This window comes from Lotus japonicus, chromosome 5 (assembly GCF_012489685.1).
Source record: "Lotus japonicus ecotype B-129 chromosome 5, LjGifu_v1.2".
Taxonomy (NCBI): domain Eukaryota; kingdom Viridiplantae; phylum Streptophyta; class Magnoliopsida; order Fabales; family Fabaceae; genus Lotus; species Lotus japonicus.
The window spans coordinates 50,979,088-50,998,158 of NC_080045.1; the positions used below are offsets into that span (position 1 = coordinate 50,979,088).

Sequence of the window (19,071 nt, forward strand, 5' to 3'; positions counted from 1 at the left end):
CACCAAGTCGTATTTTGAGATAAAATTTTTATTTATTTAGTATATGGTATATAGGCTTAAAGGTCTTGATTACATGACATATATTGGATTAGAGATCAGTGTTTGTGTACTAAAATTTTGAACTTCGCCTCTTCTTAGACTTGTTATCCTCCTATCTTTGAATTGTTGATCCTCCTTTAAGCCTTAATTATTATCTACTTTTTCCTTTTCTTTTTGCAATAAAAAACTAGTCTGTTTCCTGAAGTGACTCAAGTGTTTACCTGGAAAAGCACAAAGAACACAAAAGGGAAGAATAATTGGGTAATCAGAGTTTCTCTCCCTTTAGATACATGCGTTGGAAATGCTCTAAGAATAATTATTTTTTTTTTGACGAAAACTCTAGGAGTAAGTATTGAATTTGTCTAAAAAAGTGTAAAATGAATTCCCCTTCATTTTAACACATTATATCTGATATGCATGATAAGTTTTTTTTTTTATATTTTTATATAGAATAGTTATTTTGAGAGTGAATGTATTTAGTTTACAATACTATAGAAAAATTGCTTTATTAAAAAAATATAAGTATATGATTTTTTAGATATGGCAATTGTGCCTTCACAGTTTCCTTCGCCGATTTTTTTTAACAAAAAATTGTCGTAATAAAAAAATCGTCATGGTGATTGCAGAACCCAGATCTCCTCCAACAAACCATGCATCGGTGAATTATATTCCGATCGATTTTTTATAAATCAATAATAAATAAAAATTGAGTACCTCTCGAGGAAGATCTTGATCCAAGAGTGCACGTCAGTGCATGACATCTCATTGCAAGTAGATTTCTGAGGCTGCCAATACTTCACAAAATAAAGGGCAGTGGTGAGCGCATAACCTATATTTCCTCCAATGAATCATACATCAGTGAATTATATTCCGATTGAAATTTCATAACTCAAAATCAATCAAACTTAGATCTAATAATGAGATTTTACCAATCTTAAATGTCAAATTTTAGAAATTTGTAAATTAAAATTTCAGTGTTTTAATCCCAGTACAATCGACTCTTATACCACATGTAGGAAGTAGAGTTAATAGGATCTATACTAGAATTTTGAATACTGATGAAATCAATGCACATAACTTACCTCTTGAAGGAAAAATGAGAAGATCTGACAACTTCATGAATCTACCTGCAATGAGATTCATGCACTCGCATGCATTCTAGGATCAAGATCTTCCTCCCTTTATCCTTCTCTATATCTGCGCTCTTGATGACAAGACTGTGCAGCCAGTGTTCAAGAGAAGAGGGGTTCCTGACCATATATATAATGTAGCGATAACCCTAATTTTCATCGATCATGGGCCTATGTCACTTTCTTGGCCCTACACTTCTATCCAGCATACTTATTAATTGGATTTAAGCCCACTAATATAAATATATTCAGGGTGATTCCCAAACCCAATATGGATCAAAGTAATTACATGGGCTCCCTAGGAAAGCATCATCAAGTTATCCGGTCAGCCTGATTTAGCAAATCAAAATCCACAATTAGTTAAAGGTCAAACTCATAAGTTCCAACATCAACATAGGGTAGGTTTGAATATTCATTAGCTCAAGCGGTAAAAGTTAGGGACATATACGTTAGGTGGGAGAGGTCCATGGATCAATCCATGGTGGGTACAATTTATCTTTCCGATGTATAAAAAAAAACTCAATTATACTAAGCTTAATTCTTATAAAAAAAAAACTTAATTTTTTGTTTTGGTCCTTGGGCCACCCGTCTCCACCGGGAAAGGAGTCTCACGTGACTAATCTGGCTCGAGATATGGTAGTTATGTCCCTGACCATAAATGTATTATTTTTAACCTCGGAGGGGGATCGAACCCGGATCAGAAGTCTAGGCGAAATCCCTTAAGGAAATTGACATTCACCACTTGTAGTTAAAAAAAAACTAAATTTTATCTAATTTTTTTATTATCTGAACACACAAAAAATCAAACTAATTCTACCCAACTAAATTTGAACCTAAATTTCCCGTTACAAATAGCTCAAGTGGTAGTAGTTTGAGGACATATGAGTTGGATAAAGGGAGGTTCAGGGATCTATTTCAGACAAAAGCAATTTATATTTCTGATGTAAAAAAAAATAATATTTGAACCTAAATTATGTTTGGACTTGGTTCACTGTTGACTGTTCTGTTGCATTCAGGGAGGACAATCAGGACATAGGAAACGAAACAGAACACGGAAGGGAAAGTGCTTATCAAAAAAAAAAACTGAAGGTAAAGTGTTAAAAGTCACGTGGTTAATTGAATAAACTTTCTTCTTCTTCAACAGCTAGCACATGAGCTCCGATGTGAAGGCTTTTTCGTGGAGGCTCTTATTGGATAGAATTCCTTGCCTCATGAACTTGAGGAAGCGCAAGGTTTTACAGACTCAAGAAGAAACGATCTGTAAGCTGTGCTCTTTGGAGGTGGAATCAACTGCTCACCTTTTGTTCTCTTGCCCAATTTCTTTGGATATTTGGCGGGAGTGCTACCGGTGGTTGGGTATTTGTACAGTCCTGCCAAGAAATCCCAGAGACCATTTATTGCAATTTCATTTTGGCGGGGATCAGAAACAACAGAGAGGGGCTGATTCAATTTGGTTGGCGGTGGTGTGGTCAATTTGGTTGATGAGGAACGAACTTATTTTTAGGAATGGGGTGCTGGATATTCCTACAATTATGGAAGTGATTAAATGGAGATCATGGATTTGGATAAAGCATAAGACTGGAAGGCTTAGTTGTTCTTTATTTGAATGGTCTTCTTACCCCATTATTTGTTTGAAGGAACTGTAATGTCACTGGCCTTGCAGTGTTGAGTCCATGGATATTGGTTTTGAGTATCAGTTTAGGCAACAGAATTGGGTTGTTTGTGGCTTTTACTGTATCAGGTATCTGCTGGGGTAGCTGTTGAGGTTTGGTGTTTGTTTTTATTTTTCCTTCTAGACTCTCTTTGTTGTATTATGGGTTGAGTACCCCTTGTACTCCCATTAATGCATTTCTTTGCTTATCAAAAAAAAAACATGAGCTCCGATAAATACAAATTTAAAAACGTGACGTACGTCTCCAATAGTGACGTTTCCATTTTCTCATTTCATTTTCTGGTCTGCAATATTAAATTAACTTTAATTTACTCCCCCAACACCCACACACACATGTATATATATGCACATACATGCACACAATTCACCAACAAACACACTCATCTCTTAGAAACGGAAAACCAAACAATCAATCCGCAGCTTCTGGGAACTAATCAACAACCTTCTTCAACGACTCAGGTTGAAAGAAGGCTCATAGAAAAAAAAAACAGAAGAAACCAGATGAAGATCCTCTATTCCAAACTCAACTCTCTTCTCCCTAACTATAACCCTAAGGTATAATCCCCCCCCCCCCTTTTATTTTTTTCCCTCATTGTTATTGTTATTCATTCATGCATGGACTCAAATCATGAGTGTTTCAAACTTTGAAAACATCTTGATTTAGAATTAATAGTGAAATTAATCTCTAAAAGATATAATAACAAATTAACAATGACATCCTAAGTTTTATTCCAGCGATATGAAGTGTGTTTTTAGATTTTTGTTAAATTTAACGCTGATCTACGTTGAGGTCAACACTACAAAATCTTGCTTCTTAATTTATGTGTTGAGGTATATGAAATTAGGTTTGCTTTGGTGCAAACAGACTGAAATTACATCCAAAGTTTGTATTTTGTCTCTCAAATTTATGTTTAAATTAGTGTATTGTTCAAAGGCATGTGTATATTTGATTTCTAAGGTACTAATTTAACTATTTGCTATGATGATTTGATGTGGATTTAGGAAGCGGTGCCATTGCCTGACCAAATAGATGAGGCCATCAACTACATCAAGAGCCTTGAGGAAAAGATGAAGATGGCTCAGGAGAAGAAAGAAAGCTTAGGTGGAAGTAATAAGAGATCCCGTGGTAGCTGTTCTAGTTCTATTTCTGCAACGGCGGTTTCAAAATCGCCACAACTTGAGGTTCATGAAACGGGTTCATCTTTAGAAGTTGTTCTCACATGTGGGTTGGACAACCAGTTCATTTTTTATGAAATCATCCGAATACTGCAAGAAGAGAACATTGATGTCAGGAGTGCCAATTCCTCAATGGCTGGAGATTCAATGCTTCATGTGGTGCATGCTGAGGTATACATATGACAAGAAATGAAAATTGAAATTTTACTTCATAAGTTTTAGCATGTTTGGATCAGCTTCTCTTTTCTCCGAATCAATTATAAAACTCAAGCTAATTAGCTTCTTATAATTGATCTTGTTTTCAGAATCAATCGTAGAAGAATTTTCAAATAATTACTAAGCATGTACCAAGAAGGAGATAAATACAAAGTTTAACTTGATGAAAGGTTTTCAATAAAAGTCTAAATTATGGGAATTCAATATCACGGAAAATTGTGGATACATGCAGCTAATATGCAGCTATGATCATGGTCATTGCAACTTGCAAAACCCTTGCAGCTAAAATTTTGGTTGTGGACTGTAATTGAAAACCATCATACATCAAAAAGAGAGAATCAGTTTTCATATATAATATCATTGATCTCACCTTACATCTTCGTCATGTGTATATTCTTCTTAATGTATATGTTTGGTGAGTAAATTAGGTCTTTGATATTCTCTTAATTTACTTATGGCTTTACATGCAGATTCCTCAATTTTGAAAGGTTATTGATAAAATACGGAGCTGATATTTCTAGTTACATTTTCCTTTTAGTTAATATTTGAGTGGTGTTTGGTTTTAGGGTCTTAGAGGGCTTTTGTTTTAATTTCTTGGTGATTTGGGTTTTGTCTCTCGGCTTTGGGGATTTTTGTTTCTTCTTTGGTGCCTTGTAGGGTGAGGTGATGCCCTTTTTGGTTGGGTTGTCTCCGGCTTTGCTGGTTTTTGGGTCATTTTGAGGTGAATTATATATCCTTCACATTTTCCTCGTCAATATATATTTTACTTTTGAAAAAAAAATTATTTATATATATTGGGAAATTATAAAAAAAAAAATCAGAAACTAATGAGAACTTTACAGCTATAATTAATTGTCTTATGCGACTTGAATTTGATTGTCTCAATGAAAAATACACAAAATTGAAACTAAAAAGCAATTAAATAAAATACATGAGGTATCCTAACCCTGAGTTACAAAGATACATAATATTAAATTAGGCATGGCTTCTTTAGACTTGTATTTTTCAGATAAAAAAGTACTTCTTTTTAATAACATTATATTTGGATGAAAAATGAAAAATAAACGCGATATATATTAGAATTTGAGACGTCTGTTTTCTTAATTAATTAAAATGTGGGTTGTACTGAAAGTGATAAGGACGTTCATGTTTCTTTGTGAAGACCTTGATATTTGGAAATGTTGACTAAACTCTCACTTTATTATGAGTCTAAAGAAATTTTGTTGTGGAATGTTGAAAATATGGGCGATGAATAATTACAACAGTAACATAATCAACTTGCTTTGCTTCACAAAACTTCTAATGCTCTGATTATTGATACCATTCTAAAAAAAAATCAAAGTATTGGAGTTTCATTCTTGATTTTCGAAAATCTCAAACAACTTACCAATTGTAATTTTCAGCAAAACAGTAATGCCAAGAAACAGGAGAAATTACGTTATGCAACTATAGCGATCCAAGTAGCATTCTCTTTTCCACTTATTCCTCACATATTCCCTGTTAGCTAGCATTATGTCAACGACAATGGACCTGGAATTTCAAATTTATGTCTGGATAGCATCAATAATTTCCATGTAAAAGTTGAACAGAAAGCAGATAAATATAAGTGTACAATAGCCTATCCAAAAAAAAATATAAGTCTACAAACAACATTTATCTGCAAGAAATCTGTAGAGTTCAAAACAGAATTAACTGATCAAAGTTCAGAACTCTACATAAATTCTCATCTCAAGAACCACTAATTTAAGCTTGAAGATACCAAACTTTCAAATAGACACACCACTTAATTAAGCAACGCCTCCCATTCAAGTGTTTGACCAGCACACATGGGAACAATATCTCCGAATGGAAATGACAAATACTCAGGAACTCTCCATGGAGCTTTCCTCAGTTTAATCTTTAGCTTGTTCCTGGGGAGGCCGTAGAAGTCAGGTCCGTTAAAACTTGTAAAAGCCTCCAGCTTGTCAAGTGCACCGGCCTATAAAACAACAATTTCATAAGACATAAAGATTAAACTCCTCACACTTTCAGTAGGAAGCATGCAGAACAAGATTCTAAATGCTGATTAATCTTGAAAACTCAAGCATATATCCCAGTTCAACCCCCCAAATGCGCTTTTGTGAAAAGAATACACTAATACCAACTTTGGCATATTATATTACAAGCATTACAATAAGTGTTACCTCTTCAAAAACCTTCGCATATATGGATAGAGCAACCAGGGAGTTGTATATGCCAGCACATCCACACGAACATTCCTTGTTACGCCTATCATGTGGAGCACTATCAGTTCCAAGGAAAAACCGTGTACTTCCACCAGTGACAGCTGAAACAATGGCCTGTCCTAAAAAAGGACTAAAGAAAGTGAGCTTCAAGATAAGATGACAAGACATGTACAGTTCGGTAACAGACTTGTCTAAAAGATGATCCTTGTCCTCATTCCTCAGTGACATTTATTTAAACTAACTTAGAATTAGTCAATCAAGTCTAAAACTATTCAATCAGATTGTGTATTCTCTGCAGCCAAGTTAAAATTTACAGAAGAATAATGATGCTCAAACTTCAAAGACCATTCAATGTGCTACGAACATATTTCTCTTTTCCCATACAAGTCAGATAAATCAGGAATCTGATTAATTTACTTAAGACAACATAACACCAGAAGAGAAATCTAATTCATAACTTTTAAATCATTACTTCAAGTTCTTAAAATTTGTCACTGAATCATTATTTCAAAATCTCAACCAAAAAGTTCACTAGAAAACCTACAATATGTTGAAACTTGAAACTTTCTAGGCAGTATGGGAAAGAAATCATAAATCAAAATTACATACTATGGATCTCTCTTTTGAGCACTGGAAGACAGTAATTGTGAGGTTGTAAGCCACCTTGGAACAAAGCATTACGATTGAGAAAAAGATGCTGTGGTGTAACAGTTGCTGCAACATTGCCTAAAAAAATAGCAAATCATGAGGATTTTACATCTGGCCAGTAGAATACTATGACACAGGCTCTCACATGTATTTTATTACAATACCTTCTTTGCAAGATTCTACAAATTTAACAGCATCCATGGTGGTAATATGCTCCATCACAACCTTCAGCTGTGGAAGCCTTTGAACTAAAGGCTCTAAGATAGTTTCAATGAAGACCTTTTCCCGGTCAAAAACATCAACTTCTGGATTTGTAACCTCTCCATGAACCTGTCATGGATATTGATTCACATATAAAAATGCACAATACAAGTTTTGAGTAGATATATATAAATAAGAACATACATAAAGAAGGAAACATGTCACTGGGCCATGGTTGGCTTGCCATAAGCACCACCCAGCTCATAGTTAAGTATTGAAGAGTTGTATATATTTTCATTTGTACCAGCTCTAAAATCTGTGTCCAAAATAATACGTTCAACTACAAATATAATCTCTCACACACACTAACAAATGAAAAATTGGGGAAAGGAGAGACAATATAAAGAAAGAAACATAACAGAGCTACAATTAAAAATAAATAAATTACCAATAATGGTAAATCTTGCTCAACCATTTCATGAAGAACAGAGTAACATTTTCCAAAAATATCTGTAACACCATCTTGGGAGTTTGTTGTTGCACCAGCAGGATACAACTTCACACCATAAACAACTCCACTTTTTTCTGTAAATGCAAGCACCATCGTTAAGTAGTGCACTATATTACTACACAATAAAAATGGTCAAAGGTGGATTGACAAAGAGAGTGTGATCTAATAAAATGATAAATGATTATTGATTGTCATTGCCAACAGGAAAGAAATTTGTCAGTGGATTGAACGGACATCATCATACACAATAAATACAGACTGGTCAATAAGAAGTAAAAGCTACAGCCTACAAGGTAAAAGAAGATAACAGAATTTTCATTTAACTGGATTCAGAGCAAAACTTACAAATATAAAAGTATATTAGACAAATTAAATTTACTGACACAGCTAAAGTTTTCTCCTTTTCATATTTCATTGGTAATATTTCTTAAATTTGCCTAACCCACTTATTAGACTCACTTGCAAGTTTAATCTCATCAGGAGTTGTCATATCTGTTAGGTAAAGTGTCATCAGAGGAGTGAAGTTGCTATTTTTAGGTATTGCTTTCAAAATGGACTCTCGATAAGCAATAGCAGCAGCTGTGGTGGTGATGGGTGGTTTCAAATTCGGCATTACTATAGCCCTTCCAAAATGCTTTGCACTGTGGGAGTGATAGTTATGAATCAGAATACTTGTAAATATCATTTAGAATGCAGTAAAAAAATGAACACCAAACTATAAAAATGTGATGTGTGCAAGTATTCCTTACATTGACCCCACAAAAAATTAGGAAATAACAGAATATCATGGAGTATTTTTCCTATAACAAGCGAAATGACCTGTGAGGGATGACAGCTTCAAGGAGGGCACTATCACGAAGGTGAAGATGCCAATCATCAGGTTGAACAATAGTGAGCTCCATCGTTGTCCTTATCAATCTTCTATATTAGAACCTTAATACCTATAACAGAAGGGTAACAACCAAATAAGCCCTAGCAGAATTATCAGGCGAGGAAAGTGTTGTGCCTATTCTATCCAACCTTTCTCCAGTCTGATTAACTCCTTTCAAATCAATGTCTTTCCTTGTCTACAGTTATTGTCAAATAAAATACAATAGCAAAAAATTACTGATACTATCTTTTTCTTAAAACAAAGGATGAAGAAAATGTCAAACTTGGTGAAAGGCAAGAACAGTGAGGGGGTAGTCATTTTGATTGAGGAAAACTTGATTAGAAGAACTAAAGTAGATATAGTCGGTACATGGTAGGACAACTAAGATTTAAAGAAGAACAAAATATAAGGCGCAATAAAGGAAAAGGAACTGAAATGAAGAATTGGAAACTAACTCTGCGAGGGAAAACCTTTATCCTGTGTTTGGATTATGTATTTGAAAATTTAAGTCCCTTCATTTATAAGGTTTTGTTTAAATAATTAATTCAGAATTTAATAAAGAATTAACTTGTTTAAGAATTTTGTTTCTTCAATTTAAACTAAGATAACAAGGTTTCTCTGTACTTCAAAAAGGAGGATAGGAGAAACATAAGGACATTTAATAGAATCCAAGGATCAACAAGACTTCATACCATTGATGCCCTCTATGGGCAGCCTCCACCACAGGTATGGCTGCAACTTGATACACCACTTCTAAATTGGAATGTAGTCCAAAAACTCTATCTGCAATGGATAAAGTCATAATTCTAAGATTAACATCCAGAAGTTCTAGTTTCTACATAAATGCAAAACCAAAGTCATGCCAATTTCCCAGTCCAAGACTCATTGACTGATCAGAAAACCAGTTCCAAGAAAATCAATAAAAACTAATAACAAAAGAACCACAATACAATACCAAATGCATAAGCAGTAGCTAGATTGTACTCATTTTGAGCAATTTTATCACCGTCCACGACAAAGCAATCTTGTCCCCTCTATGATACTCCCTTTCACTGCAACTGAACCATTCCGTGATACTCACACAATACGAAAGCCAAAATTGAACGATTAAATCGAACAACGAATGGATCTAAAAGCCTAACCTCAGATCTAAGCATTACCTTAATGGTAGAAACCGAATCGTGTCGAAAGAGAAGAAAATCAGCGACATTATAGCAAAGCATCCATAAATCGGAGGTGACGGTGGCGTAGAATAGGTGGTTAATGCCTTCAACGATGTTGGAGGAGAATCAGTGGCTTCGGACCTGATCGCCGGAGAAGCGCACGGCGGCGGAGAAGGGTGAGCTTCGTTCGTGGAACTTCGCGTGTGGTCGAACAAATCTGAGCAGGTAATGGAAGCAACCAAGTGAAAACTCTGAAAATGTGTAAACGCAGACGGCTGAAAACGTGAAACAAGTTTTAAACGGTTACTAACCCATAATGAATTAAAATTAGTGATGAAAAATATCCGTCACTATTTTCATCATAAATTACTAAAACATGTTTTTCAACGGAATTATTTAGTGAAAAATAATTTCGTATCACTAAACGCAAAATTTAACATTTTAGTTACGAAATTAGTGACGAAATATTTTGTGACCAAAATTTCCGTCATTAATTTGGTCACTAGGTACTTGGAAAATTAATCCGTAACAATTTTACTAAATCCGTCACTGAAATCGTAACTATTAGTTATGAACTGTAATCCGTCACTAATTGACACTTTTTTAGTAGTGAGGACCACAGCAGAATTGAGCATTTATGTGATAATTGATACCCAGCCCAAGGTACGAATAAAGGACAAATACAACCGCTCAGGATAATAATATTATTTATATTATTAGTTTTTTTGATATGATCTGTAATTTGAACAGGGAAACGAACTTGATGTGCATGAAGAGGGTAGGCTCATTCCTTACACAGGACTAGGAGATGGGTCAGTTGATTGTTATGGAAAACCAGCAATAAAAAGTAAGACAGGTGGATGGAAAAGTGCACTATTGATATTAGGTAAATATGTTTGAAGACATGTTTAATTCAATTACATTATGTGTTTTTTAATCATACATAGATTGTTATTGATTATAGAATTGATTAATGGAGACAGTGAATCAAGTACTAATTGCATTGGCTTTCACTGGAGTTGAAGTGAATTTGGTTCTGTTTGCAAAGTTAGTACTGAGACAGAGTAATGCTGAGTCTGCAAATACCTTCAGCAGCTGGATGGGGACTAACTATTTCTTCTGTCTAATTGGAGCATTTCTTAGTGACTCATACTTGGGAAGATACCTCACTTGCATTATATTTCAAGTTTTACTCATCATTGTAAGACCACTTACAATGGTTGTTGAATTTTTGTTGAAAATTTGTGTTGAGGATTGTTTAGACTTTGTAGTGGTTGTTGAAGAATGTTGAGGGTGATGTGGAGGAGAGAGGGAGGGGAAAAATGTTGAGGAAGCTCAACAATGTTGAGAGACCTGCCGGACGCCACGTGGCACGCTTCGGTTGGGCACCGACAGGCGCGTGGCTTGCACGCGGGGACAAGGCGCGTGACGCGCCTGGGATAAGGAGAGAGAATCTGACGGATTTCCTTGGACTGTCACGTGTTAGGATCTGATTGGGTCGCCAGATTTCTTTTACCCTTATCTTTTGAACTCAATTATTTCATAAAAAAAAAAAATCTAAAAAAAAAAATTATACCAAAATTCATGATTTTTTTTCTCTATAAATAGAGACTTGGTTCGTTTGATTTGGACATAGAAAAAAAAAACCAAGTTTTTCACCATGTTATTATCTCTTTCACCATCTTATTTATCTTTCATTTCTAAGTTAAGGAAATAAAATAAATTCTTGTCTATATTTAAAAAAAATTAAATTGTTAAGTTTTTATTGCTTTAATTTAATTTAAAATAATAATTGTAATTTTATGTAAATAAAAAAAATATATAATTAAATAAAAATATGAAATAAAAAAGTGGTGGGGTAGGGTGAGTGGTGGGGTAGGGTGTTGAATGAAAACCATTGAAGTGGGTAATTGTTGAGAGTTTGTTGAATTGGAGAGAGAAGATGATGTGAAGTGTTGGGAAGAGAAAAAGTGGTGTTGAGAGGCGGTAAACTAAACAAACCATTGTAGATGGTCTAAGTAACCAACCTCCTAATCTGAACTAAATACTCACATGCAACTAAGTTTATGAGTTCATATATTTATGCAATGTTATCTATTCTATTAATAAAACTTACTTGTAAACAACTCTGAACTTAATTGAAGGGATTCAAGTTTCCTGCAATCAGGACACTCTGAACCCACACATTGAAGGAATCTGAACGGTTTGTTTAAGATTGGTAGGTTAATATATTTCAGCAAGATTACAAGTTTAAAATATGAGCCGCCTGATTTTTATCGAACGACTCAGATTGCATAACTGTGTGAATTCAGGAAATCACTTATTGCAGAAAATCCACTTAGTGCATTTTTAGCAGAGTAACTCATATAAGTGCTCTTTAGATCTAAACACTTTGTTTCATCCTAGACAACCAAAATTTAACTATCAACAAAATTGTGCATATTGAAAACTCAAAAGGGTTTAATTTCTTGTTTTGTTATTGCAAGGTTGGATTGAAAACACTATCTATTTGTTAAAAGAACATCCAAACTATAATAATCTTTACAAAATCTGAAGTTCTATTTTCCTTCTCTTTATGCAGGGGTTGGTGGTGTTATCCTTGTCAACCCACTTCCTTTTGCTTGAACCTCAAGGTTGTGGCCAAATAGGGTTGCTATGTGAACCCCACAAACCAGTTCAAGTTGCAATACTTTACATATCAATATACCTTATTGCTCTAGGAAATGGAGCTGCTGACCCTGCTTTAGCAACAATGGGTTCAGATCAATTTGATGAGGAAGAACCCAAAGAGCAACGATCTAAGTCCATATTTTTCAGCTACTTTTATGTGGCAATAAACCTGGGCTCTTTAGTGGCTGAGACAGTACTGGCTTATATAGAGACTGCAGGAAATTGGGTACTAGGGTTTTGGATTTGTGCTGGCAGTGGTGTTGTTTCCTTTCTTCTTTTGTTGAGTGGAACTCACAGATACAGGCACATTAAGCCTAATGGAAACCCTTTCTCTAGGTTTGCACAAGTACTAGTGTCCTCTTTGAGGAAAATAAAATTTCAAATACCCACAAATGGAGAAGGCCTCTATGAGTTTAGAGAAAGGGATGATGCCAGTATGAGGAGAATACACCACACAAATGGCCTCAGGTAAGTCTCTTTAGAGCATATGGAAGTGTTTTTTCATTGTTGTGCATCAAACTGCATACAATTATAAAATGGTTTAAATACAAGGAAGAGTTAATTCTTAGGTTACACTGATTTAGGGTGTGTTTGGGTAAACAATTTCATTAAGTGCTTGTCACATAAACGCTTATTCATAAACTAATTTGAAAAATTTGTTTAAATAAGCTGAAAATATATTATAGGTGAGCATGAGCACTTATTCAAAAGCTAACCTGAACAACTTGTGAAAATAAACTTAAAACTCAAAATAACTTATAGGTAGTTCATAAACTATTTGCATAAGTTCTTCCAAAAACTCGCATAAGCATTTATGCTATAAGATAAACTTCAATGCAGGGTCTTAGTGTATGTTTGGATACACGATGGAAAACCACAGTGAAGTCAAAGTCACGATGGATAGCCACAAAATCTAAGGGAAGTTGCTTCTGTTCACCGTGATTTTTCCACCGTATATTCAAACAAGCACTTATTGTGCATTATTGGTGCAATATTAGTTAGGTTCAAAGATTAATTAGTACTTGAAGCAATGGGTTTCCTTTATAAATCAAATTCATGTAGCAACATTTTGCTATTTGTAAATTGAAAAACTAGATATAAAGAAAGTACCCTATTCTTACTCATAATTTCTCTGTTCATTTTGTCTTGGTAACACACAGGTTTCTTGATCGAGCTGCTATAGTTTCTTCTCAGGAAAAAAAACGAGTTGTTAGAGAAAGGCCAAAAACCAAACCCGGGGCACATATCAGAATCTCAAGTTCCCTCATTTTCCTCCCAAATTAGCATGAGAAATGCTTTTGACCAAAAAAAAAAAGCATGAGAAATGCTACAATTGACAAAGTTAGAAGAATTGATGGTCCCATAAACCATTAAATAAGGTTTATAATGAAAGTTGGTAGACTTCTGATTCAAGCATGACTATTCTTCTCACAAATGTATGGTTGATTTTACAACATACCTATAAAAAAAGAGTGGATGTATTTGTTAAAAGAAAGTCCATTATAATCCTTAAGCAGGTTTATTAGAAAAATCACAATTCGATTGGATTTTAATAATGAAATAATTTATATTTATTAAATATATCGTAATTATTACAAACTCAAATTTCCTATATTGATTAATTTTTTAAATTATAAATTCAAAAATTTCATTTATTATATGACAACACCTCCTCCAGAGCTAGTTCCTCTTGTGGGATATGGATAGTTTAGTTTTGTTTCTTCTTGCTGTTTTGTTTTTCTTTTCCCATGTACCAAAAAAAACAACTATACATTATTTTTAATTAAATTAATTTAGCGATATATTATATTTAATTGAAATGTGCATGACTATAATATAAAAGCGTGGAGTAAATTGTTGGATCCATTTAAACATTTCTTTAGAATTAGCCCTTAGATAAACACTCACAAAAGGAGACACTCGGTTTCCCATGAACTCTCCGACATATTTTTTCCGAATATCAAAGTATTCTTTTACACATGAAAATTTGTGGAAAAACCTGCAAGAATTTATTATCTTACAATTTGTGGCATTTTCAATTGCCACAAATGAATGACGCAATATTAGGTGTCCTCTAGTGTCACATTGTTTGTATATCTAATAGTATTAGAACTATCGAGTTGGACTAAAAAGTAAGGGGCAAATAGTCAACTTGGTCCCTGAAAGTGTCCACCGCATTCAACTTCATCCCTAAACTTTCAAAATGACGTTCGTGGCCCCTGAATGTGCCAAATCTCCCTCATCAGCAGTCTTTGGGTTAAAAAAAGCTGACGCCGTTAACAGAAATGTGACTAAATTTTTTTTTTGTTAAAGTTGAAGCTTGTGTGGCATTTGACTGGTGGGAAAGTTTTAAAAGCTTCAATTTAATCCATGAATCTGAAGAAAAAAAATTATATCCCCCATCTTCCTCTACTTCTCCCCACCACCATCACCCTCTCTCCATCTCCATCTTCTTCATCCTTCTTTTTCTACTTTCCACCCTCATCTCCTCCCTCTCATGCTCTCTGACGCTCTCCCTCACCTCAACTCTTTTTCCCTTCCAAAAACCAAAATCGTTCAACCCAAAATCACAAAACCAAAAAACCCACCCACATCTGACCGTCACACACACACACACAAACCCACCCAAGATTTGGGTGGTAATAAAGATTTGCAAAATTTAATCTTAGTCTTCGGTGTAAATACTGCTAAATCCATTTGACCTTGTGAAAATTAGGGGTTGGTTTAAGATGATATAGCAGTACAGAAATAAAGGAAGTTTTAGAGCAAAGACTTGAGAAATGGGAGGTGGAAGTGGAGGAAAAGGGATGCTCTGTGAAGATTGTAAGACCCCGAATTAAATAATTAGATTATTTATTTACTTTCGTCGTGTTGATTAATTAAGTAATTATATTTTATTGTTTTATGTTATTTTCATGACTCGAATCCTATTACGAGTCACAAAAACTATTTATATAATAATTAAGTTCAAATTATGTTTAAGGTTGACACTGTAGTCAGCTTAAGTAATAGCACGAGCCATATTCGCACCCGACTACGGTCGAGAGTGTCCGAAAAAGGCTATATCCGCTCCTAGAGCATTGTTTAAGAGAATTTTAGAATTGAAGGGAGAATAAGAACCTCTACGTATTTTTCCCATGACCATTGTTTCGATACGAAACCCTGGACTGTACGCTTGTTAGGTTTTGCTTCCCGGAAGTTCGTCGAAGCTAGACTTTAACTTCTCGGGGACTTTAATTAAGACCCTGAATGAAGAATTTTTCTATTCGGAGCTTCTAACGAAGTTTCCATCCGCAATGTCACAATTCTTTCAGCAATTGCAACATTTCTTCAGAAGGAAGTTTCTCCATCCGACGTCGACTGCAAAAAGTAGTTTTTCGGCGTAAATCGACTCACACCGTCTTTGAGCCGTTTTCCTCAATTAAATGAACCTTGATTTGAGTTTCGACATTCTGTCGCCGAATACTCAATTTTTATCAGCAGATGAAAGTACCAAAACGACCGGAACCGCGAAATCTCGATTTTTCGGATTTTCCCCTCACCTATAAAAAGGGAAATAATGAGAAATTTCTCATTTTCTCCCAAGAGTGGCTGAGAGCTAGAGAGAGAAAGAGAGAGGAGCTAAGCTTTTTTAATTCTTGCCCGATCGTCCTGATTTCGGAAGCTATGCGTAGGAACAGAGGTAAGGATGCTTAATCTTACTTCTATTTCTGCTTTCTGTCGGCTTATTCTATCTATTTCTGTGCTCAAAGTTTTGAGCTTTTTGTAAAAATGTTCGATTACCTTGATTTTTCTTTCCAACTATCTTCTACTGCAACCCAACATGCTATAATCACTGTCGGATCGTTCGGATTTTCACCGAGTCGTCGTAGATCTGAAAAACTGACTAAAAACACATTTTCTTCACATGTGCTTACTTTATTATCAAAAAGTCGCAACCAAGCTTAGTACCCTTGAGATTAAGTGCTATAAACGTCGTTGTGAACAACCCCATCAATTTTGTTTTTCAGAATTTCAACTTTGAGTTTTTGGTCATTAATTCTGGACCAAAATACCCCTAAGTCGTATTTTTAGTCGTTAAATATTTCTGAGAGTTTCCCTGGCCTAGATATGACCTACGAATACCTAGGAATTAAATTAGATCGAAGAAAAAGTTCGGAAACCCTATTTTCTAAAGTGGCCGAAACTTTTTGGAGCTGTACCGTGTCCAAAAATAATTTTTGGGTTAGTATAGCCTGAGCCATAGCGTAGCCCTTTCCGTTGTCGAAATTTTGGCTGTGGTTTCGTGTCATTCCGAGTTCTGTAGCTCGAGTTATGCGCGTTTTAGCGAACGAAGTCTCCGTTGTCCGTTCATGCCTAAATGTCGAACTCTAGAGCTTCGAAAGCTTCTTTTCGGGTTTTGATAGTGTATTAGTTGTATTGTTTCTTAGCAACTAAGCAATGATACTTTGCTTAAGGTTTGGAACGAGTTGAGCTGATGAAAGAGACTTTGGAGCAATTGGTGAGGTTTCACAACTAAGGAGGACGCCCGAGGAACTTGCTGAGTTCGGGAGCTTTATTTTGGATTGGACTGGGATGTTGAGCTTGGGTGGAGAAATTGGCTAAGGTAAGGGTAACTCAGTTTTAGAGCGTCATTTGAGTCTTGCATGATTTATTCGCACTGCATGCGCTTGAGATGAAGATGTTTAATTTGATTGGCGTTGATTGAAATATTGTATGCTTGGAATGTTGTATGCTTGCTTATTTTGAATGTTTTCTGAGGCTTGTGCCAAATGTTTTCTGAGGCTTGTGCCAAATGTTTTCTAGAGGCTTCGGCCGAGTGAACTTATTGAGACGTGTGTCTCCGTTTTCTGAGAGGCTTCGGCCGTTTACTGGTTTATGTCATTACTGCTTTCTAGTGGATAAGACATGGTTATTGTTGATTCCTTGATTGTTGTTATGTTGAAATAGTGAGCTGAGTTAGTATGCATTTTGATGAGACGTATGTTTGTTGATAATATGAATAACATGTGATTATGTTGATTTGATTATTGAATTTGAGATTGTTGTTTGAGTGACTACTGAGTTGGATGAGATGTTTTGATTTGCTTTAAGTGGCAATGAGGTGGGGTATGGTCCCGCGTGATTGTCCCGTCCTTCGAGACGTTATACAGTGGCGATGATGTGGGGTGTGGTCCCGCGTGATTGTCCCGTCCTTCGAGACGTTATACAGTGGCGATGAGGTTGGGTGTGGTCCCGCGTGATTGTCTCATCTTGCGAGATGTCCTAAAGTGGCGATGAGGTGGGGTGTGGTCCCGCGTGATTGTCCCGTCTTGCGAGACGTTATTGATCGATCCATTTTGGTTGCAGCATATAGTTGCATCATAGGGGAATAATATTTGCTTCTGATGTTTTGGTTGATAGTTGATTTGATGTTATATTGTTGAGGTTGTCGATATCTGATTTGATGTTATATTGTTGATGATTGTTGATATCTGATTTGATGTATATTGTTGAAGTTGTTGATATCTGATTTGATGTTATATTTTTAAGGTTGTTGATATCTGATTTGAGGTTATTGCCATATGATTTGATTTTATATTGTTGAAGTTGTTGATATCTGATTTGATGTTATATTGTTGAGGATTGTTGATATCTGATTTGATGTATATTGTTGAAGTTGTTGATGTCTGATTTGATGTTATATTTTTAAGGTTGTGGATATCTGATTTGAGGTTATTGTCATATGATTTGATTTTATATTGTTGAGGTTGTGGATATCTGGTTTGATTTTATGTTGTTGATTTTGCTGATATCTTATTTAAATCTATGTTGTTGATATCTGAATTAAATTTAGGTTGTTGGATATATGTCGTTATCTATCTTGAATTAAGTTGTTAGCTTATGTACCATGTTACACACTTAAACTTTGATAGCATGTTTTTCCCTTTTATACGTGGTAATTGCATGGAGTTAACCCTTTTTGCTTGCTACTTGTTGTTTGGGCGCTTAACGCTATTAGGCGATGGAGAATCTTCGATGGAGCTTGACCTTCGTACGAGTCGGAGAGGAGAACTTGAAGAACTGTGTAAGACTTGAAGAATAGAGTCGGGTGTAGGGTTAGAGCCTTGGGTTAGAGAGCTAATCATTATTGGTTTAAGCTTGCATAATGATTTTAGAAATTTATATTTGGGGTTTCGGGTACTCGCCTTGTTCAAGGCTTGATGTAAATCCCTTTGTAGTTGGGAGTATGCATGACATGTTTTGGAAGTACATTTGAAAAGAAAAAAATATACTCGTGTTTATGTATCATTTTGAAAAATATTGCATATTTATTTTATCAAGTTGTTACCGTGACCCCTGAAAATCGGGGCGTTACAAAGATAGAAAAAATAAAACTGATTGCGGTCACAACATTGCTGTTTTTCAGATGCAATGGAAGCTCCTCAGTTTTGCATTTTGCTTTTCTCCCTCTCCTCTCAAGGACGTTCTTATTCTTTTTTTGTGCCTACTGTCTTTGGTCTGTGCATATCATGTGGTATGTTCCGTTGAGTGAGTCAATGAAAAAAC

The 19,071-nt window shown here is 35.2% G+C and overlaps 3 protein-coding genes across 6 annotated transcripts; 2 read left to right on the forward strand and 1 right to left on the reverse strand.

The window, feature by feature from the left end:
- Positions 1-3,174: 3,174 nt before the first annotated feature.
- Positions 3,175-4,718, forward strand: LOC130719733 (transcription factor bHLH162-like). Its single transcript, XM_057570341.1, has 3 exons — positions 3,175-3,396; positions 3,844-4,188; positions 4,704-4,718. The coding sequence occupies exons 1-3, from the start codon at positions 3,175-3,177 to the stop codon at positions 4,716-4,718; spliced, it is 582 nt and encodes a 193-aa protein (XP_057426324.1).
- Positions 4,719-5,776: 1,058 nt separating this feature from the next.
- LOC130718591 (dihydroorotase, mitochondrial-like) lies at positions 5,777-10,142 on the reverse strand. 4 transcript variants are annotated; one of them, XM_057569200.1, is made up of 10 exons: positions 9,850-10,142; positions 9,645-9,747; positions 9,382-9,472; positions 8,638-8,759; positions 8,278-8,459; positions 7,756-7,892; positions 7,271-7,436; positions 7,068-7,184; positions 6,417-6,577; positions 5,777-6,211 (listed from the first exon to the last, which is right to left on the reverse strand). In XM_057569200.1, exons 4-10 carry the CDS (start codon positions 8,718-8,720, stop codon positions 6,017-6,019), a joined length of 1,041 nt encoding a protein of 346 aa, XP_057425183.1. In that variant the 5' UTR covers positions 8,721-8,759; positions 9,382-9,472; positions 9,645-9,747; positions 9,850-10,142; the 3' UTR covers positions 5,777-6,016. The 4 variants fall into 4 exon arrangements, with proteins under 4 accessions (XP_057425183.1, XP_057425184.1, XP_057425185.1 ...); XM_057569201.1 differs by having other exon boundaries at positions 9,645-9,741; positions 9,850-10,131; XM_057569202.1 differs by lacking the exon at positions 9,645-9,747 and having other exon boundaries at positions 9,850-10,131.
- A 2,268-nt stretch (positions 10,143-12,410) lies between these two features.
- On the forward strand, positions 12,411-14,015 carry LOC130720292 (protein NRT1/ PTR FAMILY 7.2-like). The gene is made up of 2 exons (XM_057570920.1): positions 12,411-12,990; positions 13,683-14,015. The coding sequence occupies exons 1-2, from the start codon at positions 12,428-12,430 to the stop codon at positions 13,804-13,806; spliced, it is 687 nt and encodes a 228-aa protein (XP_057426903.1). The 5' UTR covers positions 12,411-12,427; the 3' UTR covers positions 13,807-14,015.
- Positions 14,016-19,071: the final 5,056 nt, after the last annotated feature.

Excerpts from the sequence above, each read along its gene's own strand:
- LOC130719733 (XM_057570341.1), top strand. The coding sequence starts at position 3,175 with ATGTATATATATGCACATACATGCACACAATTCACCAACAAACACACT. Across the intron at positions 3,397-3,843 it reads TCCCTAACTATAACCCTAAG|GAAGCGGTGCCATTGCCTGA; the intron begins GTATAATCCCCC and ends ATGTGGATTTAG.
- LOC130718591 (XM_057569200.1), bottom strand. The coding sequence starts at position 8,720 with ATGGAGCTCACTATTGTTCAACCTGATGATTGGCATCTTCACCTTCGT. Across the intron at positions 7,893-8,277 it reads TGATGAGATTAAACTTGCAA|AAAAAAGTGGAGTTGTTTAT; the intron begins GTGAGTCTAATA and ends TTGCATTTACAG. Across the intron at positions 7,185-7,270 it reads TGTAGAATCTTGCAAAGAAG|GCAATGTTGCAGCAACTGTT; the intron begins GTATTGTAATAA and ends CTATTTTTTTAG.
- LOC130720292 (XM_057570920.1), top strand. The coding sequence starts at position 12,428 with ATGCAGGGGTTGGTGGTGTTATCCTTGTCAACCCACTTCCTTTTGCTT. Across the intron at positions 12,991-13,682 it reads CACCACACAAATGGCCTCAG|GTTTCTTGATCGAGCTGCTA; the intron begins GTAAGTCTCTTT and ends GGTAACACACAG.